This window comes from Schistocerca serialis, chromosome 10 (assembly GCF_023864345.2).
Source record: "Schistocerca serialis cubense isolate TAMUIC-IGC-003099 chromosome 10, iqSchSeri2.2, whole genome shotgun sequence".
Taxonomy (NCBI): Eukaryota; Metazoa; Arthropoda; class Insecta; order Orthoptera; family Acrididae; genus Schistocerca; species Schistocerca serialis.
In genome coordinates this window covers 186,949,404-186,974,865 of record NC_064647.1, presented here as the reverse complement: position 1 = coordinate 186,974,865, position 25,462 = coordinate 186,949,404, and the positions used below count along the sequence as shown (strand labels likewise).

Here is a 25,462-nt window from a genome sequence, read left to right as displayed (position 1 = left end):
ACTGGCAGAAGTAAAGCTGTGAGTATCGGGCGTGAGTCGTGCTTCGGTAGCTCAGTTGGTAGAGCACTTGCCCCGCGAAAGGCAAAGGTCTCGAGTTCGAGTCTCGGTCGGGCACACAGTTTTAATCTGCCAGGAAGTTTCATATCAGCGTACACTCCGCTGCAGAGTGAAAATCTCATTCTGGAAACATCCCCCAGGCTGTGGCTAAGCCATGTCTCCGCAATATCCTTTCTTTCAGGAGTGCTAGTTCTGCTAGGTTCGCAGGAGAGCTTCTGTAAAGTTTGGAAGGTAGGAGACGAGATACTGGCAGAAGTAAAGCTGTGAGTACCGGGCGTGAGTCGTGCTTCGGTAGCTCAGTTGGTAGAGCACTTGCCCGCGAAAGGCAAAGGTCCCGAGTTTGAGTCTCGGTCGGGCACACAGTTTTAATCTGCCAGGAAGTTTCATGTTAGCTATTATTTCTTGTTTTCAGGGAAATGGTTTGTACGGTAGTTTCTAAACAAAAGAAGCATGCACTAAATGAAAGTGGCTGAAGAAGACTGGAGTCAGGCTCAATGAAACTGTGACAGCTGCCATTGTCTGTTCTTCAGTTTTAATATTGTGGAGTCTATTACCTATTTCCACTAGGATGTTTGTAGATTTGACAGAGTAGTACGTATTTTGCAACACCGATCTGCACAGTAAACATGTTTATGACAACCCAGGTTTCCTAATGAACTTGTGCCTGCTCCTTATCATTTCCAGATGAAAATGCAATTTGCTCTGCAGAGGCAAAAAAGTATTACAGCAGGATAGGTAGCTACACTGAAACTAGTGATGGTCAAGATGAGTTTTTAGAGTTCCTACAGATGGTATGTCTAATAGAATGAACTCCTCCATACCTACCAGCATGGATTTAGCAAATATCGGTAATGCGAAACCCGACTCGCACTTTTCTCATGCGACAACGTGAAAGTCATCGATACACGCTGTCTGACAGAAGCAATATTTCTTAATTTACAAAAACATTTGTTCCAGTACCACAGCAACATATTCTGTCATACAGACTATCAAATAAAACTAATTATCTAGGTGTTTTCGAGGTAGGGAGGAAGCAGCAATTTATCATGAATGGAGAATCACAGACAGATGTAGAAGTACCCAACCTGTCCCTCCCCAAAGAAGGAACTAATAGTTTTCAGTGCTAATTTCTAGGATACTGTTCTGTGTTTCATTTACTGACAAAAAATCAAAGGGAGAAACTAGAACTGTGATTTGCAACAAGGTACTATGCTAGCATCTCTTGAGGTGCAAATTTACACGTACCTGTCATAGGTACTACCACATATGATGTTAGGGTAACATATAATCAAGCTAGGAACAATTACATTCAAAGTTATTTCAAGTAATTAACTAGAGGACAATTATACTGGGTGAACATTAACAAAACCAACAACCTGCAGAGAAGGACTCCTGACTGTAAATGGAGGAAAAAAGATCCTATGAACATGTGCCCAGAAATGCATCGTTTCCATAGTACTGGCGCTGATGAATGAAAGTTCCTCTGACCACGTGCCGTGTGTTCCTTGTGTTGCAGGCAGTGTGATTGACGCAGCGTACTGCATTCAGCAGAATGGTCTGGTATTCACGTCAGGAACAAGCCAAGATGGTGTTTGTGTATGGCCAAACAGATGAAAATGGTCAAGAGGCAGCAAGGCTATACCAAAACACATACCCACGCAGACATCAGCCACAACACACAACATTACAAGACCTTTTTGGGCATCTGTGTGATCACGGGTTCTTTCAGACAGATGATCACGTAGGGAGGCGGTGGACTGTGTGTGCATCAAATCTGGAGGACCGGGTGTTCCGCACAATACTGAGATGAACCCTCGTACAAGCTCCTGGCAAGTAGCCTGACAACATGGTGTAAGCCAAAGTATGATTATGTGTATCCTGTATAACAACCACTACTATTCCTGTCACCTGCAATCCCATGGAGGCCACTTTGAAAATTTGTTGTGACATGGATGCGATGCAGCTCCGTACTTTGTTCCGGGATGATTTGTTGTTGTTTCAAGCACACAGTCCATTTCCAGACACATGTTCATAGGACCTATTTTTCTCTATTTCCAGTCAGGAATCTGTCCCTCCAGTTTGTTGGTTTCATTAATGTTCACCCTCTGTATACGAACAGCTACTGCTGGTAGTTTGTTCGGATGAAATTTCAGAAATCCCCAGGCATCGGAGGAGTGAGGATTCATGGCTGAGGCAGCAATTTGGTTTGGTTTTGCTTTAGGGTGCAAAAAAGACTGAGATCATATGCGCGCAAGTCAAAATTATAGAACACGAAGACAGAGAGAAGTTAAAAAACGACTATACATCAGTCCCAATTGACATAAAAGAAGACAGCTAAAAATAGGCACATGGAGAAAAGGCTAAAAAAGACACCATACAGAAATGTTGGTCCAAAACTAAAAATTAAATGGTCTTCGCCATATTGCTTTAGCAGGTAAAAAGTAAAAGGGGGTCGATAGCTCATGCGTCATTTGCTAAACGGCCGATAACTCAGGCGGCAAACCCAAGCGGGAACGTAAACGGTTAAAAAATGGGCATTTCGTTAGGAACTGGCGGACAATTAAAACTTGAGCCCAATGTGCACAAAGTGATTGTGTAGCGCCACTTATCAAATGACGATGGCTAAAAAGGCTGGGAGGGCCGAGGGGAGGTCATCCAAATGGCTGGGAGAGGCTTAATAAGCCGCAGCTTATTCCCGTGAAGGGAGGACCATTGGAGATGCTAAAGGGACACTACCACCTGACAGATGGCAACACAGAGATCATCAGAGGGAATATAGAAACTAGCGGGCTGAGTTACAAGGATTGCAGCCTTGGCAGCAGCATCAGCAGCCTCATTTCCTGGCAAACCGACATGACCACATAAACATCACACTGACTCCACCAAGAGTGAGCAAGTGACAGTTTTCCTGCACCTGCTACACAAAGGGATGGGTAGTGTACGCGCACAGATTTTGAAGGGCGCTGCGTGACTCTGAGCAGAGGACCCAGTTGAAAAGTCTGTGTGGCGGGATGTACTCCGTCGCCTGATACAGGGCAAAGAGCTTGGTTGTAAATACTGAGCAGTGTGCCAGAAGCCAATATCGAAAGACATGGGTGCCAATGGTGAAGGCACACCCAACCCCACGGTCAGTCCGAGAGCCATCAGTGTATACGAAGGTACTATCGCGAAGTTCCATGTGAAGGTCTCGAAACTGAAGGCGATAGAGTGGGGCTGGCATAGTGTCCTTAGGAAGCGAATGAAGGCCAAGGTTAACATGGGTTGCTTCGTGAAGCCAAGGTGGTGAAAGGTTCACACCCACAAGGAAAATTGCAGGTAGTGTGAAGTTAAGCAAATAGAAATACATTGCCTCTGTTCACCTCTCATCAGTTATGTCACAGAATCATCCTATTGGCTATGTGTAACTGACACGGCGGCAACTTATGAGCAGCAGATAAGCACTGCTGCAACTGCCACTAGGCCTGGTCTAGACTTCAACCACAACATGGACCAACCAAATGAAGCAGTGCAGTTGTTAAAACTCCAACCTCATATTTAGGAGGATGGAATTTGCTCTGTCCATCAATCCTGATTTACATTTTCCCACATCATTTCAAGCAAACACCATGAGGTTTCCCTCACGAAGGTCACAGTCGACCATTCCTCATCAAAGCATACTTATGTGTTCCGCTTATTTTCTCTGTATTATTATGACAAATGCTATGGCACTGTGAGATGATCCCTGATTGAATAAATAAGTAAATACCGGTAATATCTAGCTTTTGCCTTTATCATTGCACCTACCTTTTTCAGTATTTGAACTTGGTCTTCTACACAACTACTTTCTTCTAATTTCTTAATTTCTTCAGTAAAAATTTTGCCTTCATCACCTTCAATTGACTCTGTGAAAACAAAACAGGAATAACAATTACTTTTTTTACAATTTAGAAGGTGACAACACTATGTGAAAACAGACAAAATTTAGTACCTAAAACAATATAGTGCAAACTGAATGAGCTCATACATAAGTATCTCTCAAATTGCATCTCTATTTCGAAAAACAGTGTCTCCAACATGCCACAGGCCACAAAATTCTCATAAATTACGGACTGGTTGTTAGTGTGTGTGTGTGTGTGTGTGTGTGTGTGTGTGTGTGTAGCTGGTACCCAATAGACGTGTTCCATTTGGTTCAAAATGGGGGAATCTTGTGACAGACTAATTAACAGTATTTCACTGTTAAGCTCCTCAAACCACAATAGCATGCATCTGGCATCATGACCATTATCCCACTGGAAGAAGCCATTGTCGTTGGGGAAACCGTCGGGCACAAACAGATGCAGATGGTCTGCAACAATGTTCTTATGGTCCACAGTTGTTACAGTAGCTTTTATTACTAACACAAGTCCAATAGGATCCAAGTAAATATTCCCTACAGCACAATGCTGTCCCATTGGTCCAAATCCATGGTGCAGTGCACATTTCGAGCAGCTGTTTGTCCAGATGACAGCGTATCCAGACGCAACCCTTGACAGGGTGTAACAAGAAATGTCTTTCACCCAACTGTGATCTAATCTTGATAATCATGTACACACTGCAGTAGCCTAGTAATTGGCTGTTGTAATTATATCGACAAAGGAATGTGCAAGGAGGGTTCATTTGGTATGGAGCCCCACATTCAACAATCTGTGTTCAACAGTTTATTCTGCAGAACTTGTGCGTGAATTAGCACTGCACTCTGTCATCAGATCTGCCACAAAATACTGCCTATCCTGCATAACAGAGCAGGCAAGCTTCCGACCTCCACATCTTGTCATTTACTTGTGGCTTCACTGTCCTCCAATCACTTCTCATAGATGCTCACGACATCAGCACATGCGTGACCAACTTCACCATTTGTAACATGCTTGTTCCCAGGCACTGGGCCGTAAACAGCTTCCACCATAAAAGCCATCGATATCAGTGGATTTCGCCATTTGCATCCAGAATTGTTATTACAATAATTCCCCATTTGTCTCTGCTCCACTTACATCCTTTCCTTACCACACTGTAGGCCTGCAATGCCATAACGTGCACACAGCCCAATAGTGAGCAGTGATCGCAATGTTCGAGTCTATTATAAGGAGAGATCTGCTTATGAGGAAAGACAGCATGTTTTGTCATATAAGGCGACAAAGTGGAAACTTTGTGTGTGGGTAATTAGCATGAGAAAGCAAAATCGAACACAGATATTCCAGTGGATAGTACAGTATCTTAGTTGTGTAGTTTAAATTGAATCATTAAATCACTTACCAATCACACTAACCACCGCAAATAAATTAATAAAAGATGGTATAGATCCTCCATTGTACACAAAACAGGTCAGAACTCTGTTGCAGAATCAATGAAAATGCATGTGAAATTTAAAAGAATGTAAAACCCTCACAATTCGAGAAGTTTGATAGAAGTTCGAAATGCACTGCTAACTTCAATACTAGATGCTTTAATATGAAACTCGTTCTCAAAATTGGGCAGAAAATCCAAAGAGATTACGGTCATATGTTAAGTACATCAGTGGAAAGACACAATGGCATAGTCCATATGAATTCAGGCAGGTTAGGAAAAAATCTTACCTTCATAGTCTCAGATGTTATTGGTTTTAACATATGTTAAAATGAAGGAGTGAGACAGGGTTTTAGCCTCTCCCCGATATTATTCAATCTGTATACTGAGCAAGCAGTGAAGGAAACAAAAGAAAAATTTGGAGTAGGTATTAAAATCCATGGAGAAGAAATAAAATCTTTGAGGTTCGCTGATGACATTGTAATTCTGTCAGAGACAGCAAAGGACTTGGAAGAGCAGTTGAACAAAATGGACAGTATCTTGAAGGGAGGATATAAGATGAACATCAACAAACGCAAAACGAGGATAATGGAATGTAGTCGAATTAAGTCGGGTGATGATGAGGGAATTAGATTAGGAAATGAGACACTTACAGTAGTAAAGGAGTTTTGCTATTTGGGGAGCAAAATAACTGATGATGGTCGAAGTTGAGAGGATATAAAATGTAGACTGGCAACGGCAAGGAAAGCGTTTCTCAAGAAGAGAAATTTGTTAACATCGAATATAGATTTAAGTGTCAGGAAGTCGTTTCTGAAAGTATTTGTATGGAGTGTAGCCATGTATGGAAGTGAAACATGGACGATGAATAGTTTGGACAAGAAGAGAATAGAAGCTTTCGAAATGTGGTGCTACAGAAGATTGCTGAAGATTAGATGGATAGATCACATAACTAATGACTAGGTATTGAATAAGATTGGGGAGAAGAGGAGTTTGTGGCAAAACTTGACTAGAAGAAGGGATCGATTGGTAGGACATATTCTGAGGCATCAAGGGATCACCAATTTAGTATTGGAGGGCAACGTGGAGGATAAAAATCGTAGAGAGAGACCAAGAGATGAATACACTATGCATATTCAGAAGGATGTAGGCTGCAGTATGTACTGGGAGATGATGAAGCTTGCACAGGATAGAGTAGCATGAAGAGCTGCATCAAACCAGTCTCAGGACTGAAGACCACAACAACAACAACAACAAAAATGAAGGACTAAGTAAGGAACATATATTTTTTTTGTTTTCTCCAAAAAAATTTCTGCTCCGAGATACAGCCCACCAAAGATGACGCTGCACATACCTTTTTTTAAGATAATTGCTTTATGACTGCAAAGAAATCACCTATTTGGACTTCTCTGTCAAAGTTCTTTTACTAGCCTATAGCATTCTGAACTTTTTTAATATAATTTACAGAAAAATTTTTTTGGTTAGTACCATATAGTTCTACATTCCCTGAAAAAGAGAGCTGCCACTTTTAGGCTGAACGGGTTTTATAAACAATTTTAAGTTTTGCCATACATAAAACCTATTTTATTATCACACAACAGGCTCATAAAAATCAAAATGTAGCCTTATTTAACATAATTTTAGTGTTGAAAGATGAGTAAGAGACTCATTTTTCAAGCATTTTAAGTGGCTCCAAAATGCCTGTGAAGGGTTCAAAGGCTTAAAGGTTTCAATTTATACAACTTCTGTGGACTCTGTTTTGAACTGAAATTAGCCATTCAATGAACTAAAAATGTGTTTCACTGCTTCAATATCCTCCTCTGATATAGAGTAATGCCTTCCTGTTGAACCAATAGGAACTGCAGCACTTACAATATTCAAAATATTGTGAACAGGAAGCGAGCACTGGTGGCGTTGTTGCTGTTCTTCAGCTGGAAACCTATATCCAGCAGCTGGTCCGTGGGGTAGCATAAAGTTCACTACAATTTCATTCAACTCATAACTGGTGTCTATAATCTCTGCAATCCACCAGTCACAGTCATACACACATGCCACAAACACCTCCTTCTCAGGTTGTGAATCTGAATATTATCCTGCTGTTCCTGGGGTGTTGGCCGAACGAATAAAATTTCTTCTTTCTTGCTCTTTAAAGTGCTTGCAATATGAGGTCGCCCATCACTTTGGAGTCCAAAAATGTGTCTTCTGCATTCCTTTCACAGGAGTAGTTTGTTTGGAGCATTCTTCTTTTTTCTGCTCACGGAATTCTTCGATTTCATCTTTGGACAAAAGTATGAGGGCTGTGGATGTGTAAGATTTCACGACTCTCATAAAATCCTCAGCATTCTGTACTGCAGCTGTATCTGGTCTAGAAAGATTATGTTTTGTAGCATGGTGGTTCAGCAAGCCTCCTACACCATCACAAGGCCCCTTCCTGTGACTAGTAGTTCTGTATACCCAGTCAGTTGGCACAAACGACTTAATTCAAACAGCTGGTAACGATTTTTAAAATGATTAGGAGCGCCATCAGAAATAATGATGACCTCCTCTGCCCCTGTTTGCAGTTGAGGAATTTTGAAGATTGCTAGCAAAGCATGTGCTGAGTCATGTCCTGTGTCATCACTTATAACTGCAACTCTTGTGGTCTTGTTTTGAAAATATGTCACTCCTGTAAAAATTGAAACCTGGCCATTACTCCAATGATACCCTTGTACTTCTTATGGGAGAATTACAGACCAGTTCTCAGCAAAATTACAGTGAAGCACTAAACATAGTTCTTCAGCCTGTAAACATCCTTTCACTTCTGAACTGTGTTGTTGTTGCAATTTCTTCAGACGCTGGTGTGTTATTGCTTTCACTGACCATTAACAGAGTTCATCAATGTAACTGTCAAAAGGCAACAGTTTTCTTAATTAGTTAATTTTCCTCCCGTGCCTCATACGTAATTTCTCAAGAGTTATCTGCTACGTCTTCTGTAAAGACAGTCCTCCCTTTCCAGGGCAGTAACCACATTCTCGAAACAAACAAGTCTCTCACTTTACATCACAGACTACTAATGACTTCACATGCCCAACTAAGGTGTCATGTGTCACAAGCTCCAGTAAGTTATTCCAAGTTACCACATAAAGTCAAAATTCACACAGTACACACATAAACAGACATCTCTAGGTGGGTGTGGAACTACTCACTTAGGTCATAGTGCTTAAAATTTTGATCTTCCAATATATGAAGTTGTATAGCTGCTCTTATAAACTGCAAAAGTTTCTTTAATACTGCGAGTCATGTACCTCTTCACTTTCAGAACTTTTTGACCTTCAACTGTTACAGTTATAGTGTCTTTTTTGTTGACACTCTGACGAGAAATGTTCCATTTATCTTCCATATAAAATGACTACACTATTTGAACTTGAGTTGCTTCTACAGGATGCCCATAACAGGGATCTGGTCTTCCAAAAATGCCTTTTACAGACCTCACATTTCTTGATTTGTCTACCAGGTACGTTGATGCTGATGGAATGTGGTTCAAAATTGGTTTCTTCGAAAATGTCTCTGGAATAATAGTTAAAACTTGCATCTTTTCACTGTAGGATGTACAATAGTCAACAGCTGAATTGATATTTGTGAAAAATTCCTGGCAAGAGGTGCAAGAGTGCTTTGGTTCATTTTCTTCTGAAGATGGAATTTCTACTTAGAAGAGTGTGGTCAGTTTTGCTGTAGAGTATTCATCCATAGCTATAGTAATTTCTCTACGCTTTCTTGGCGCACAGAGCTTATGACTCAACTTCACTGACCACGGTTTCTTAACACGACTAACACATACCTCTGTAGTTCACTGATTCAGAGTATTTAATTCTTCCTATATTGATGCAAAGTCTGCATCATCTGCATCACAGGAGGTTTCACCTTGTTCAGATACTATCACTGTTATTATTCTGTCAAAACATTTGGATCACAAAAAGTTGTCACTGGAAACATCTTCACTTTGACACAAGATCTTCAAATGAGAACACTTATTCCCAACCTGAACAAAGTCTGTTTCTTTGTTTGTCTTATACCTTTTATGGATATGCAAATAGTCAGCACACTTCACTCTCCTGTGGCTCCATTCAGAAGATATTTCAAACAGTCCTTTTCACAAAACACACTACAACTTTGTGAACTGGCAAATTCCTCATGAAAACACTAAACTCACTAGATGGCCTCAGATTTCTTAGAAGCCTCTTCAGTAAACAAATTAGCACTGAACAACTACAATACACAAACCTGCAATGAACAACCACGACAAAGAAACTGACAAGAAACTATAACAAAGTGTAAGAAATATCTGCAACAATGAAAGTGAAAAGAAATAACTGCAACAAAGAAAGTGATAAGAAATAAATGCAACAAAGACAATAGAAATAAACATTGTAACAAAGAAATTAGTATGAAACAACTTCAGTGAAGACGTACATTATTACCCTTGAAAGTTTTTTTAAAAATAAATAAATAAATAAAACCTGTCCAAATTAAAAGTGGAAACTCTCCTTTACAGAGAATATAGTACTACACATGGTACTAATCAACAGGGAAAAAATCTTTCTGGATTAGCACTTTTGAAAAAAAATCTGTAAATTATAAAAAAATTTAAAAGGCAACAGTAAAAGAACTTTGGCAGACATGTCCAAACGGGGGATACCATTGTAATCATAAAGCAATTATCTTTCAAATAAAAAAACTCTAACAAAATATCTAGAACTGTTACAGCGGCACAGCATTTTAAAATTATTTTACGAAATTCGCATCTTCAAAAAGGTGTTTGCAGTGTCATCTATGGAGGCCTGTATCTCAGGGCAGGAATTTTTTTGGAGGAAAAAAAAACATGTTTCTTACTTACTCCTGAATTTTCACATATGCTAAATTCAATAACATGAAGGTAACCCCCCTGCCTGAAGTGACACGGATTATGATCAGTCAATTCCTTCACTGCACAATAACAACAGTGATGTTACTGATGACAATACCACTAAAGCAGAGTTACTAAATACAGTTTCCTGAAATTCCTTCACCAAAGAAGATGAAGCAAATATTCCAGAATTCGACCCAAGAACATTTGCCAACACGAGTAGCTAAGTAGTAGATATCCTCGGTGGAGCAGGGCAGCTTAAATTACTTAACAGAGGTAAGGCCCCTGGTCCTGACTGAATACCAGTCAGGTTCCTCTCAGAGTATGACGATAAAATAGCTCCATACTTAGCAATTATACACAATTGATTGCTCATTGAAAGATCCATATCTAAGGACTGGAAAGTTGCATGAATCACAACAATACCAAAGAAAGAAAATAGGAGTAATCTGATGAATTATAAACTCATATCACTAACACTGGTATGCAATACAGTTGTGGGACATATACTGTGTTTGAACATTATGAGTTATCTAAAAGGAAACAATTTATTGACAAACGGTCAACATGCATACACAAAATATTTTTCTTGTGAAATGCAATTAGATCTTTATTCTCGAAAAGTAATGAGAAACAAGGGATGCCAAAGTGATTCCATATTTCTAGATTTCCAGAAGGCTTCTGACACTGTTTCTCACATGTGATATCAAATTAAATAACATGCATATGGAGTATCGCCTCAGTTGTGTGACTGGAACCATGATTTGCTGTCAGATAGGTCAAAGTTCATAATAATTGACAAAACACATCAACTAAAACAGAAGTAATATATGACATTCCCCAATGAAGTGGTACAGGCCCTCTGTTGTTCCAGATCTACATAAACGATTTAGGAGACAATCCGAGTAACAATCTTAGATTGTTAGCAGATGATTCTGTCATTTATTGTCTTATAAAGTCATCAGATGATCAAAACAAATTGCAAAACGATCTAGAAAAGATACCTGTATGATGCGAAAAGTGGCAATTGATTCTAAATAATGAAAAATGTGTAGTCATCCAGATGAGTACCAAAAGGAGTATGTTAAATTTTGATTACATGATAGACCACATAAATCTAAAGGCTGTAAATTCAATTATGTACTTAGGAGTTACAATTACAAACAACTTAAGTTAGAATGATCATTTATATCATTTGTGGGGAAAGCAAACCGAAGACTGAGTTATTGGCAAAACGCTGAGAAAATGCAACGGGTTTACTAAAGAGACTGCCTGCACTACACTTGCATGTCCTCTACTTTTCAGTGCGGGATCCACATCATATAGGATCAACGGAGAATATAAAAAAAGTTCCAAGAAGGGCATCTCATTTTATACTATTGCGAAACAGAGAGTGAGAGCCCCACCAATATGATACATAAATTGGGGTAGCAATCATTAAGCAAAGGCGCTTTTCATTGTGGCATGATCTACTCATGAAGTTTCAATCACCAACTTTCTTCTCAGACTCTGAAAGTATTTTGTTGGTGTCCACCTACATAAGAAGTAATGATTATCATGTCTGCCCAATTAGCTGTGCAGTCTGAACGCATGGCTTTCTCGGACTGGGAAGGAGCGCCTGGTCCCCAGTACGAATCCGCCCATTGGAACTGTGTGGAGGTCTGGTGAACTGGCCAGTCTGTGGATGGTGTTTAAGCAGTTTTCCATCTGCCTCGGTGACTGTGGGCTGGTTCCCCTTATTCCGCCTCAGCTACACCATGTCGGCGATTGCTACACAAACAAGTTCGCAAACATAGGGGTTACACTTGTCTGGTGTGAGATGTTTCCTGGAAGGGGGGGGGGGGGGGGGGATTACTGTTATTCCCATCTTCGGCTGAGCTATATAGGTCAAGTGAAATTCTGCAGTTCTCCTGTTAGTTTCATTCTGTTGCTTGGATTACTCATTTCACATGTTATTTATGTTTGTTTGTCACTGTAATGAATGACATTATGGTCGCCATATCGTATGATAATCATATGCTTGAAATGGAAGTGCCTTTCATCTTGATGATGTCACAAGTCAAAGCTTACTGTGGTGTATCTGGATTGCCCCCATCCAATACCCTCCACTTATTGAGGTTCTCCTGTTAGTTTCATTCTGTTGCTGGGGTTACTTATTTTACATGTTATTTATGTTTGTTTGTCTTTGTATTGAGTGCATTATGTTTGTCATATCGAATATGCTTGAAATAGTGGTGCCTTCCATATTGATGATGTCACAGGTCAAAGCACCTCGGTCGAATCACAACTTTTGGTTTTGCCCAAAATTATAGCAGAATTACCCCCCGAAAATACAATTTTTGATACATTTAGCTTCAAAATGCTATACAAATTTAAGAAAAAACAAATGAAACAATTAATAAAATACATTACAGTATGTAAGTGCTTTCCAATTAAACAAATTTTCGTACTATTTGAATGGGTCAACTGAACCTGAAAATACCAGATGTCGGCTTCATCTCATAATGTAATGAAGTTGTGACACGTAATACCATATATTCACAGTCAGAAATAGAACAGAATGCTGATGATATTTTCCTACACCTAGCTGATGTTTTGAAATGTAAGTTGTGCCAACAGACTGATCTGTAGCATGGCCCAAAGCCTTGGTTACATTTAAAGGTGAGCATGTAATTGTCAATTGCCAAAGTGGATTAGAAGACTTCAGTTAATCCATCCAAACTGTCCAAATTAACAGCATTCTTTGATAAGGAATTATATTCCGGCATAACACTCCTCCTAGTTCCCATGAGAGTTACAAGAGCAGAGCAATATTCTCAACAAACAGATTCTTGGGCGCTCCTCACTCTAAAGCCTTCAGTCCTACCTCTACCTATAGAAAAAAATTTGACTTGCATAACAAAGGTTTAATATTCACGAACGTGATGCAATGCAAAACGAATTCAAGTTTCATGTCCAGTCAGTAAAGACATCAGCTTTTACAACTTTAGCGACGAATAGTACAATGCAAATGTCTTCCACATAAGTTAAAAATTATTTCATCATTCTCACTCCTCCTATTTAGCAGAAGAGTTTTTAGAACACTATGTGAAATACAAGAGATTTATAAGAAAGAGGTGCAAAACCAAGTAGTGCAATTTCTGTTTAGATAAAACCAAAAATAATTTAATAAATTATTTTACTAAAGAAAGAAAGAGTGGGGCGAGGGAGGGAGGGAGGGAGAAATAATGAGCATGGTTCCAGCAGACTACATGAAATTACTTTCAGGCATTACATTCTCAGTATGCTAAACCCGAAGACCGACAAGTAAACTTGGTCTTCCCAACTGATTCATGTCAAATGCAGCCTTAACACTACGCACCTGCTTCTAAAATGAAGTCAGCTTTGACGTCCACCGACTCGAACTGCTTCCCTTCGCCTCGTTGTCCTGATGTATTGCGCCGTTTCCCAGTTACTCGAAGTGTCATAGTGGCCATGCCAAATCCTTGCCCCTTTTATAGGTGTAAATTAAAAATACGCTCGATTTCGACAATTTCCAACAATGATTTCGAACACTATATGTTCGGAAATGTAAGGTTTTACACTAGTTGGTTATTCTACATATTAGAGACACCACGATCTGCTACAAACAATAAATACGTGCTCCTTGTGTTGTGGTACTTTGCTGTAAACAACACTTAGCTGACCACTTTGTACGTACGTCGTAAACACTTCCACAGTCTTTCACTAACAAACTACAATGCATCTTCTGCGTAAAGATAAAACACAGGTCTCACAGTACTGAGCAGCAGGTCAGCAGGAGACAAATCTTATTCCTTTATAAAGTACAACACACAGAGAATTGTAGCACTTTTCACAAATTTGTTTTTACATTGTATATATTTGGTGAGTCCTTTCAAACATTTGAATATAAGTTGATACAATTTCCAACAGTAGGAGTGAGGAACTATTCATATCTTAGGCGCTCAGTGGAACATTTTTCGCGCCAAGATATAACATCATATATCCCTCAAACAGTGTACAATTTGTTGTGGTGGCGTGGTTTGTGTATGTGTTGGGCAATGTTTGTGGCGTGTGTTTGTAAAACAGTGGTATAGATTGTACGCCCGGATGTGAAGGTCATATTAGTAATATTTTAGTTTAATTATTACATTTCATATACAGACAATTGTCGTCACATGAAATTTATTTCTGTTTCTGTCGCAACGCGTGGAATGCCAATATGCCCATGATTAAGTTTGATCGTGTTGTAAGCTGTAGCAGCGAAGATCCCGTAAGTTCTGAAAATACAATCCTTGTTATGTGTGTAAAAGTAGTGGTAGATTTTGTATGTTGTCATATGATTCTTGAGGTAAAACTTTATTCATTTTTACTACAGAATCACCCTGCCAAAAATCTGTTAAGGACTGAAACCTACAAGAAATGGAAATGTAAGAACCCAGGAGAAGACCAGATTTCAGTCGTGTTGCAGCTAGAGAAATCATCATTGATCAGCTCTGTAGATATTGGAAATGAACACTCTGCATTCGTAGAAGTCCTTGTTGCTCGGTCTTCGGGAGACGCGGAAGATTTCAAAGTAAACTCTAAAGCTTGTATTATTGATATCAGACAATGTTCCATACAGTCATAAAGTATGTTTCTGCTGAGGTGTTAACTTTTTTTATTTAGGTTCTCCTAGTAGCGTCTTCGTTTATGACACCAATGGAAGCACGAAATGGGGAGCATCCCAACAGGGTCCGAATGTTCAGCCGCGACCAACTTAGCAAACCAGCAGTAGATGAAAGATGGGATCGTGTAAAGGTACGGTTGGTATCACAAATGCAACACACACACACACACACACACACACACACACACACACACACACACAGTGTGTCACATTTGATGTTTTTTACGTTATGGAATAATTTATGTGTAGTGTGCCCAGTAGTGAACAGTGTAGCACTAGACTTTTAAATTATGAAGTTTCCCTGAATTCCTACTACGAAAACCTCGACTAACTAGGCCTGTGATTATGTAAATGCCTGTATATATATTAATCGTAATTTTTTGTTCTTAAACTGTAATGCCATACATACCCTGCATCTTTGTAAAAATGATCCGCATGTGAATAAAACTGACTACTTAAAAGTGGTCCACGGATGATTGCAAGTGGGCTCAAGAACTCTAAGAGATATTATAGTTAAGGGAGAGGTTAACTAAGCTGCAAATTCCGTAGAGAGTCTATCACATACTCCTTCAGATCCATGGGCTCTGCATAATTGTAGCAAATTTATCTATTTCTTAATGTCACTGACATATGTATCACTATTTTTGCCATGGAGTGAGAAGTAAACTGTGGCAGAACTCATGGATGTTTCTTTGTAAATGAATATTTGAATATAGAGGTCACATTCCTGCTTTTGCTTTGCTATCCCTGATTTTGGTTCCTGTGTCAACCATGAGTGTTTCGGGCCGCTGACAGCCTTAACATATGACCATAGTTTCTGTTTGTTTTCTTTCCATAATCTTCTGCGAAGATTGTTGTTCCATGCATCACACAATGTGCTGTTAGTTTCACTTTATTTGTCGACTGAAATATCTTGCGTGTTACTTATGTTTGTATGCAGGTGTTGTTATTTATCATGTGGGTGCCACCTTGAATATGCTCAAAACAAATGTGCAAGCAGGTAGATGCAGTGTTTCTTCGTTTCTGAAAAGCATTTCACTCAGTACCACATATACACTTACTGTCAGAAGTACTATCTTATAGGGTATAGAGTGAAATTTGTGACTGGATTGAGGGCTTTTGGTATGGAGGACACAGCATGTTATTTTAGATGGAGATTAACTGTCTGATGTTCAGGTTATTTCGGGTGTGCCCCAGGAAAGTGTGTTGGGATCCTTGCTGTTCATGTTGTATATTAATGACCTTGCTGACCATACTAATTTTTTTTTCCAGATTATGCAGTTATCTATATTTGAGAAAAGCTGCATAAATATTCATCAGATTGGTTGGTTGGTTGATTTGGGGGAAGGGACCAACTAGCGAGGTCATCAGTCCCGTCCAGTCCCACCCAATAAGGGAAAGATGGGGAAGGAAGTCAGCCCTGCCATTTCAAAGGAACCATCTCAGCATTTGCCTGCAGCAGTTTAGGGAAATTATGGAAAACCTAAATCGGGATGGCCGGATGTGGGTTTGAACCATTTTCCTCTCGAATGCGAGTCCATTGTGATAACCACTGTGCCACCTCGCTCAGTATTCAGTCACATCTTGATAAGATGTCAACCTGGTGCAGAGATTGTCAACTTGCTCTAAATATCCAGAAATGTAAAATTGTGTACTTCATAAAACAAAACAAAACAAAAGTAGTATCCCACGACTGCAGCATCAATGAGTCTCTGTTGGAATCGGCCAACTCATACAAATACCTGGGTGTAGCACTTTGTAGGGATGTGAAATGGAATGATCACATAGTTTGTCATGGAAAAAGCACGTGTTAGAATGCAGTTCATTGATAGAATACTGGGGAAGTTAGTCTACAAAAGAGATTGCCTGCAAATCACCCCATCCTAGAATATTGCTCAAATGTGTGGGACCCATACCAGATAGGACTAATAGGAGCTACTGAACGTATACAGATAAGGAAGACAGGAATGGTCACAGGTTTGTGTCGCAGATATACTGCAACAACTGAAATGGCAGAATCTTGAAGACAGGTGTAAACTATCCCTAGAAAGTTTATTAACAGAGTTTCAAGAACTGACTTTAATCATTGCTCTTGGGATATACTACAATCCCCTATGTATTGCTCACACTGGGATCCTGAGGATAAGATTGGAATAATTACTGCACACACACAGAGGCACTTAAAACATCATTCCTCTCGCACTTCATACATGAATGGAACAGGAAGAAAACCTAATAACTGGTACAGTGGGACATACCCTCTGCCATGCAGAGTATAGATCCAAATGTAGAACACTGGTGACCACCTTGTTGATGATGTCCTGGGTCAAAACATGTTGGTGAGATGCTGTAAACCTGCTAGAATGATGACATCAGTAACTTGACAGAGATAGAAAACTCAAGAAATGGCAAATGGTTGAGGTTTCTAAGAACACAAAAACATTAACAAACTAAAATCCCACAAACTAACAAGATCTCCTTGGCGATAGGGATTTGGATTCTGGGTGTCAGTGCATTTGTGCATTCAAATTTATTAAAATCTTGACGTATATTAGACCACAGTGGGGGAAAATAAGGATTATTATAATAATATATCTGTGGAATGCACAATGTAGATAAAAATTGTCATGATGTAGTCATTGGTTTTGGTATCTGACAACTGTATTGTCATCTTACGGCCTTATTGAGACTTTGAACTGTGCTGCAGTTCTGTTTGTTATCATATCTTCCATATAAAAAGGAAAGGGGCGTGGGAGTGCTGGAACAGCAATATCGTGATCTTCAATACAGTTACCTTCTCCATTAAGGATACATAAGTCTAGTAAACATTATGATCTGTCACCACCATACAAACAAACACATCACAAGTATTATCACACTTCATAGAGTATACCAATAGGCTCATGTTGTACACTAGACTCTGTCCATTTATTGCTGCATTCTTTGTTTTACACCTCTGATGCAGTCATTGTTTCTTTACAGAGCCTGTGTATCGGAAGAGTACCTCCCATGATAAACTGTACATATCCATACAGTTCTCTGTGAACTTTTCGTGTAAACTTGTGCGAAAGAGGTTCTGTGTGGTCCTTATTTTTATTTACATATTTATCCATGTTTAAGAATTTGCATAGAGTTGATAACATAGTTACTTATTGTATAGCAATAAGGTACATACTATATACTAATGAAAATAAACAATTTTTGAAAATATAATATACTTGAATGGATTAAAAAAATCTACTCACCAAGTGGGAGCAGAAGAAAACACGTATAAAGATTAAAGAAATGTGCAAGCTTTCAGAGCCAGTGGCTCCTTCTTCTGTCAGAAGGGTTGAAGAGGAAAGAATGTAAAGAACTGGCAAGTTTTAGGGAATGGGGAGAGTTTGGAAAAGTCACCCAGAACCTTTGGTCAGGAAAGACTGTAGAAAAGTTAGTACAAAAATCGTGAGAACAAACGAAGATTAACAAGAGACCAGAAAAGCAGACCATATGATACAAAAAAATTATATTAGGAAAGAATTACAACAATAAATTGCGATTTGGAAAGTTTGTGGAAAAGTGTGGTTTGGTGAAAAACGGAAACACACAAAAACTGGAATGAATCATATAGAACCAAGGTAAATGACGGGTAGAAAAGAAAAGTGCTGCCAAAGCAAATAAATTGGCGAAAGATGATTGGGAGAAGGCCATGCAGTGTAGTGAACTGTAAACATAAATTTAAAAGCAAATTTGTAAATAACAATGAACCTGTGTAAGTGTGTAGAAATCAGTACTAGAGAAGTTGTAACAGCAAGATTTTGGTTGATGTGGGCAGTACAAATAAATAAACAAGCAAACTAGCATGTAAGGTCAAAAACAGATGACTCTTTGAACAAGTTAGATGACAGCAAAGTATGACGAGTGGGTTACATAAGGAGGAAGGATAGCCACAAGAGCTATTATATCAATGAAAATGGTCAATTTTTGCAGGATAATATAAATGGATACATAAAGAAATCTATTCAACACATTGTATTCCATCAAATAAACAAATGTAAATAAGTAAAAGAACACTACACAAGAACAAATACGTAATTTCTTGAATGAAGGTACAATCAGTCTTACAAATTAATTATTAACTTACATTTTGTGTAACATAGTCTATGCTACACTGCTGCTGGAAGTATAACAAGTTCTTTTGTACACTCCAAGTAGAATCATGTTGATATCGTGCCATGTCCAGTGGCTGTACCTCTGACGGGTATTTCAGTGGCTTTTCTATCCCACAGTCACTTATTTCAGTATGCCATTCTGCATTCATGGGACTATTTAAAGGAGAAACCACAGTATGGTCTTCTTCAGTGAAACAGTGTTGGGGGGGGGGGGGGGGGGGGGAATTGTTTTGGTGCCACTGTGGTCATAAATTGTAGACAGATGGCTTTGTTCCATTTACTCATTTAACTCTCGAGCAGGTGTGCTGTTTTTCATAATACGAACAGGTGCCCAGTGTAGTTTGTACATGCATAAAGAATAGCTGTCTTTATTTTACCAGAGTAAACATGTATGAGCAAAATCACTTTTTAATCTTAGTTTTATTAGACAATGGTAAAATACACTTATGTAATATCAGGTAAAGCATAATTTCATTAAACAATAATGAAATAAACTTCCATTATGTCACTCTGTTCTCACAGACAGGTGATACCCCACAGTAATGACCCACTCAAAGCATTAAACAGTGCAGTTGCATCAGATCCCAGCCAACTGCTTATTTGATTGCTAATTATCTCACAGACAACTGCATCATTGTAGGATTGTGCTACTAGCTTGTAATCTGGTTCATTTTCTTGCATGCAACATAAATTTTTTCTCATCTATCACGCTGTTTATTTGTATTACCGCTACTCCCTTGGAAGTATGACAACACAATTTATCACTATGTTAACTGAAGCAATAATGAAGGAATAGGTATGGGCTCATAGTTGTGAAACAACAATGAAGTGGTGCAAAAGAATTTTATTTGTGGTTAGCGCACTTTGTACATAGCGACGCCTGCTTGAGGGTTAACATAAGAGCAGCACTTCTTAGGTTTTTTCTATCATTATAAGCCTAACATTATGTGCATCAGTCTGTTAACTGTTTTTAAAAACAGGAATGACATGAGATTTTTTTTCCAGTTGCTCAGCAGCTTCCATTGGTCCAGTGGCCTGCCACATCTCCAATTACGAAGAGATGCTGTCGCAACTAGAGTGAAGAATGCCCTTCGTGGTACATTTCTGAGAATTTACTGTATCCGAAAGTTAATTCACAACTCTGCCACAGGTCGTATGCCGCCAGCCGTTCAATCGACACGTGCAGTACGGTTTGACCTTCTTGAAGCTCCACACGTCACAAGAAGAAAAGAGCTCAGACGCAGTGGTCGAACAGCATCAGACAAAACTAGGCAGGTTCGTCATTCGCGAGGAAGACCCTACTGATGATGACATAAGGGTGGGAAGCCTGTTTGCTGTGAAGCACGGGGCGACTGTCGGTGGAGGTCTACTCGGTGGGCCCCACAAGCCGCCCCCGACAGGTGAGGAACCAGTGTGACACAGTTGCTGTGTCTCACTCCTTCCTATTTCTGTTAGAAATTACTATCTATTACCACTGAATTAGATACGCTCCTTATCACTTACACTCTCGTTTTCCTTCCCCATTGTCAAGAAAAAGGTATCAGAGACTAAGGCAGAGGACGAATGTACCCGAGTAACTGCAGAGTGATTTTTGATTGACAAAATGTATTTGTTGAAAGTACGATGTTTATTGCCTATGTGTGAAAGATAAAATCTTTCTGGATAACCATCTGGCCATCAGAAGAGGAAATCAGCATACATTTACTCAGTGTTACTTTTTTCAGCTTCATTTAAGGTTGAAACGTTCAGTTTGTGGGGATAGCGCATAGTCTTCAGATCGTATAAAAATTTTCAAGTTTGTCACTAGTAAGAAAGAATGCTAAGCACACAAGCTTTTGTCCAGAAGGCCTTCTTCTGAAATAGATAACATACGCACACATTCACACAAACGCAGCTCACACACGACCACTGTCTCTGCTCACTGTGGCCAGACTCTGCTTCTCCCATCGTGTGCAGTTGCTCACAGTCCAGCTTTGGCGCCCAGAGACAGTGTGTGTGTGTGTGTGTGTGTGTGTGTGTGTGTGTGTTTGTTTTGTCTATTTCGGAAGAAGTTCTTCTGGCCAGAAGCTTACATGTTCAGTAGTCTTTTTGTTGCGCCTGTCTGCAACTCAACATCTGCACTATATTGTGAGTAGCAATCTGTCCTTTTCATAATATTATCATTATTCCATCCTGGATTTCCCATTGTCTGATTTTCACTAGTAAGAAAATGTTTTAGAAAATTAGTTTCACCATCAGTCCATAGTAGAAGATCATGAAATAATTCCTTTCTCTTGACATTATGTTCCTGGGAGACATGTATCTAGTAATGGGCGGTGTACAGAACTTGAGACTTTGAATGCTCATTAAGGACTGACATCATTGATGAGCTTTTAGATAACACAGTGCTTCAGACCTGACTGATGCAGCTGCTATATGTGAGGTAGAACATTATGAAAAAGCTCAACAACCATTTGACTTGCTGTCAATGGCTCAGTGCCTCATCTACATGGTTAGTTATCACCTTTATGACTTCCATTGTTTTTATTCCGCCCTGGAGTTTCCAGTATCATATCAGTATTGCCAAGAGGTGGATCCGAATTATTTCCTGATCCTCAGTTCATTTACCAAAACCCAATGAATGATGGGAAAAGTAAATTTATTTGTTCTCGATTTATGCTTTCCACCTTCTGGAATTTGGCGCACACTTAATGTTTCCATCAGTTCTTGTTATAGGTGACTTTAATGTGTGAGCACCACTCTCACTCCATTCTCACTATTCCAAACATGCTTCAGACTACCGAGAACCTACTTTCACATTCCTTGTTTACCTCTGCATCCACCTACATACTCTGTAAGCCACCGTATGGTGCGTGGTGAAAAGGGTACCTTGCATCACTTGTTCCACTTCCAGTGGAGCAAGGGAAAAATTGCTATCAGTATATTTCCATACGAGTCCTTGGAGTCCGTACTCTAGATGTAGGCTACATCGATGGCAGTAGTCATCTGGCAATCTGTTACGAATGACAGTTCTCTAAAACTTTCTCAGTAGTTAGAAACTAATTCACTGACTCCAAATTCCTTGACATCAGCTGTATTAGGTATAGATTTACTATCCAGTAGCGACTGTTTCTCCATTGTGTTTCACAAAAAAAGTCTCCTTCCCTCTGGGAATTCCCATTTGAGTTTGCAAAGCACCTTCTTACAACCAATCGCATGTTCTCATTCCATTCATATCAGTATGTGTCACTTTGCAACATCACACACAAAGTGTTAATGGACAAACTGTCAAGCAGCACACTTTCGAATTGCTTCAGTCTCTTCCTTTAATTCAACCTGGTGGGGATCCCAAACACTTGAGCAGTATTCTAGAATGAGTTGTACAAGGTTTCTTATTCTTTCTTCAGTGTCGTCAGAGTTTAAGTACTTGTTTATTTCCGTTGGAAACATCACTGATCAGAAATATAGTAACTCATTTCTGGTGAACACTGTTGTTGTTGTTGGGGTAGTGGTGGTGGTGTCTTCAGTCAAAAGACTGCTTTGATGCAGCTCTCCGGCTACTACAACCCCCCCCCCCCCCCCCCACACACACACACACACGCGCGCACGCCCACTCTCTCTCTCTCTCTCTCTCTCTCTCTCTCTCTCTCTCTGTGTGTGTGTGTGTGTGTGTGTGTGTGTGTGTGTGTGTGTGTGTGTGTTCCCTCCAATACTAAATTGGTGATCCCTTCATATATCAGTATGTGTCATATCAACCAATCCCTTCATTTAGTCAAGTTGTTCCACACATTTATTATCTCCCCAGTTCTGTTCAGTACTTCCTCATTAGTTATGTGATCTACCCATCTAATCTTAAGCATTCTTCTGTAACACCACATTTCAAAAGCTGCTGTTATCTTTTTATCTAAACTGTTTATTGTTCATGTTTCATTTCCATACATGGCTACGCACCAGACAAACACCTTCAGAAAAGACATCGTAACACTTAAGTCTATATTCGATGTTAACAACAATCTTCAGAAACACCTTTCTTGCCATTGCTAGTCTACATTTTATATTCTCCCTACTTTGGCCATCATCAGTTATTTTACTGCTCAAATAGCAAAACCTGCATACTATTTTAAGTGTCTTGTTTCCTAATCTACTTACCTGAGCAACACCTGGTTTAATTCGAGTACATTCCATCACCCTTGTCTTGTTTTTATTGATGTTCATCTTATATTCTCCTTTCAAAACCCTGTCCGTTCTGTTCAACTGCTCTTTCAAGTCCTTTACTCTATCTTATAGACTGGCAAACATCAAAGTTTTTATTTCTTCTCCTTGAACTTTAATTTCTATCCAAATTTTTCTTTAGTTTCTTTTACTGTTTGCCCAATGTACAGATTGAATAACATCTGGGATCGACTACAACCCTGTCTCTCTCCCTTCTCAAACGCTACTTCCCTTTCATGCCCCTCGACTCTTATTACTGCTCTCTGGTTTCTGTACAAGTTGTAAATAGCCTTTTGGTCGCTGTATTGGACGCCGTGCTATGTTCAGAATTTCAAAGAGACTATTCCACTCAATATTGTCAAAAGCTTTCTCAAAGTCTACAAATGCTGTAAGTCTAGGCTTGCCTTTCTTTAACCTATCTTCAAGGATAAGTTCTAGGGTCATGTTCTTACATTTCTCTGAAATCCAATTGATCTTCCCTGCAGTCGGCTTCTACTAGTTTTTCCATTCTTCTGTAAAGAATTCATGTTGGTATTTTGCAACCATGACTTATTAAACAGATAGTTAGATAGTATTCACTTCTGTCAGTAACTGCTTTCTTTGGAATTGGGATCAGTATATTGTTCTTAAAATCTGGGGGTATTTTGCCTGTTTCATACATGCTACTCACAAGGGAACCTCCCCATCACACCCACCTCAGATTTAGTAATAAGTTGGCACAGTGGATAGGCCCTGAAAAACTGAACACAGATCAATCGAGAAAACAGGAAGAAGTTGTGTGGAACTATGAGAAAAATAAGCAAAATATACAAAATGAGTAGTCGATGTGCAGGATAGGCAACATCAACGATAGCGTAAGCACGGGAATGCCGTGGTCCCGTGGTTAGCGTGAGCAGCTGCGGAACGAGAGGTCCTGGGTTCACGTCTTCCCTTGGGCGAAAAGTTTAATTTTTTATTTTCAGACAATTATCAATGTTCATGGCACTCACACATAATCAACTTCGCTCTCCAAAATTCCAGGACATTTTCAGATTTGCTTGGACATATGCAGGATTTGACGGTCTACGCAGGGAAAAATTTGAAAACGTTAAAAACATGCTTTGACATAGCACAGGGAAAACTGTGTGACTATGAAAATGTTGCATTCATTTGTTGCAGTTTATGTGACAAACTCTTATGTTTTCATCACTTTTTTGGGAGTGATTATCACATCCACAAGAAAACCTAAATTGGGCAAGGTAGAACACTCTCTGTACCCATTCACCTAGTGTACAAGTTAGCGGGGTCGACAACATATTCCTGTCATGTGACGCACATGCCGTCACCAGTGTCGTATAGAATATATCAGACGTGTTTTCCTATGGAGGAATCGGTTGACCTATGACCTTGCAACCAAATGTTTTCGGTTCCCATTGGAGAGGCACGTTCTTTCGTCTACTAATCGCTCGGTTTTATGGTGCGGTCGCAAAACACAGACACTTAACTTATTACAGTGAACAGAGACGTCAATGAACGAACGGACAGATCATAAATTTGTGAAAATAAAGAAATTAAATTTTTCGCTCGAGGGAGAACTTGAACCAAGGACCTCTCATACCGCAGCTGCTCACGCTAACCACGGGACCATGCACTCCTGAGCTCACAACGTCCTTGATGTTGCCTATCTTGCCCATGGACTACTCGCTTTGTATATTTTACTTATTTTTTTCATAGTTCCACACAACTTCTTCCTGTTTTCTCGATTGATCCGTGTTCAGTTTTCCAAGGCCTATCCACTGCGCCAACTTATACCTAAATCTGAGGGGGGTGCGATGGGGAGGTTCCCTTGTCAGCAGATGGAATAGTTTTGTCACAGCTGCTTCTGCCAAGGGTATCAGTAGCTCTGACAGAATGTCATCTATTCCAAGGGTCTTGTTTCGACTTCGATCTTTCAGTGCTTTGTCAAATTATTCTTGCAGTACCACATCTCATCTTCATATACGTCTTCTTCCATTTCCATATTATTTCTTTCAAGTTAGTCTCCCTTGTACAGCCCTTCTCTATACTATTTCCACCTTTCAGCTTTCTCTTCTTTGCTTAGTACTGGTTTTCCATCTGAGCTCTTGATGTTCATACAGCGGCTTCTCTTTTCTCCAGAAGTCTCTTTAATTTGCTGTAGGTGGTATCTATTTTCCCCCCTAGCAAAATATGCTTCTAAATTCTTAAATTTGTCCTCTA

General features: G+C 39.5%; 2 protein-coding genes across 2 annotated transcripts in view; one reads left to right on the top strand and one right to left on the bottom strand.

Moving 5' to 3' along the window:
- LOC126424664 (thyroid adenoma-associated protein homolog) overlaps positions 1-13,896 on the bottom strand; it is a 249,010-nt gene extending 235,114 nt beyond the window's left edge. The window contains 2 exon segments of the mRNA XM_050087394.1: positions 3,841-3,938; positions 13,596-13,896. Of these exon segments, the coding sequence (XP_049943351.1) occupies positions 3,841-3,938; positions 13,596-13,710 (213 nt within the window). The 5' untranslated portion in view covers positions 13,711-13,896.
- Positions 13,897-14,227: 331 nt separating this feature from the next.
- Positions 14,228-25,462, top strand: part of LOC126425128 (DNA repair protein XRCC1-like) — a 73,823-nt gene continuing 62,588 nt past the window's right edge. Inside the window, exons 1-4 of the mRNA XM_050088071.1 lie at positions 14,228-14,507; positions 14,613-14,810; positions 14,903-15,034; positions 20,205-20,454. Coding sequence (XP_049944028.1) covers positions 14,457-14,507; positions 14,613-14,810; positions 14,903-15,034; positions 20,205-20,454 — 631 coding nt within the window. The 5' untranslated portion in view covers positions 14,228-14,456. The remainder of the gene's footprint in view (positions 14,508-14,612; positions 14,811-14,902; positions 15,035-20,204; positions 20,455-25,462) is intronic.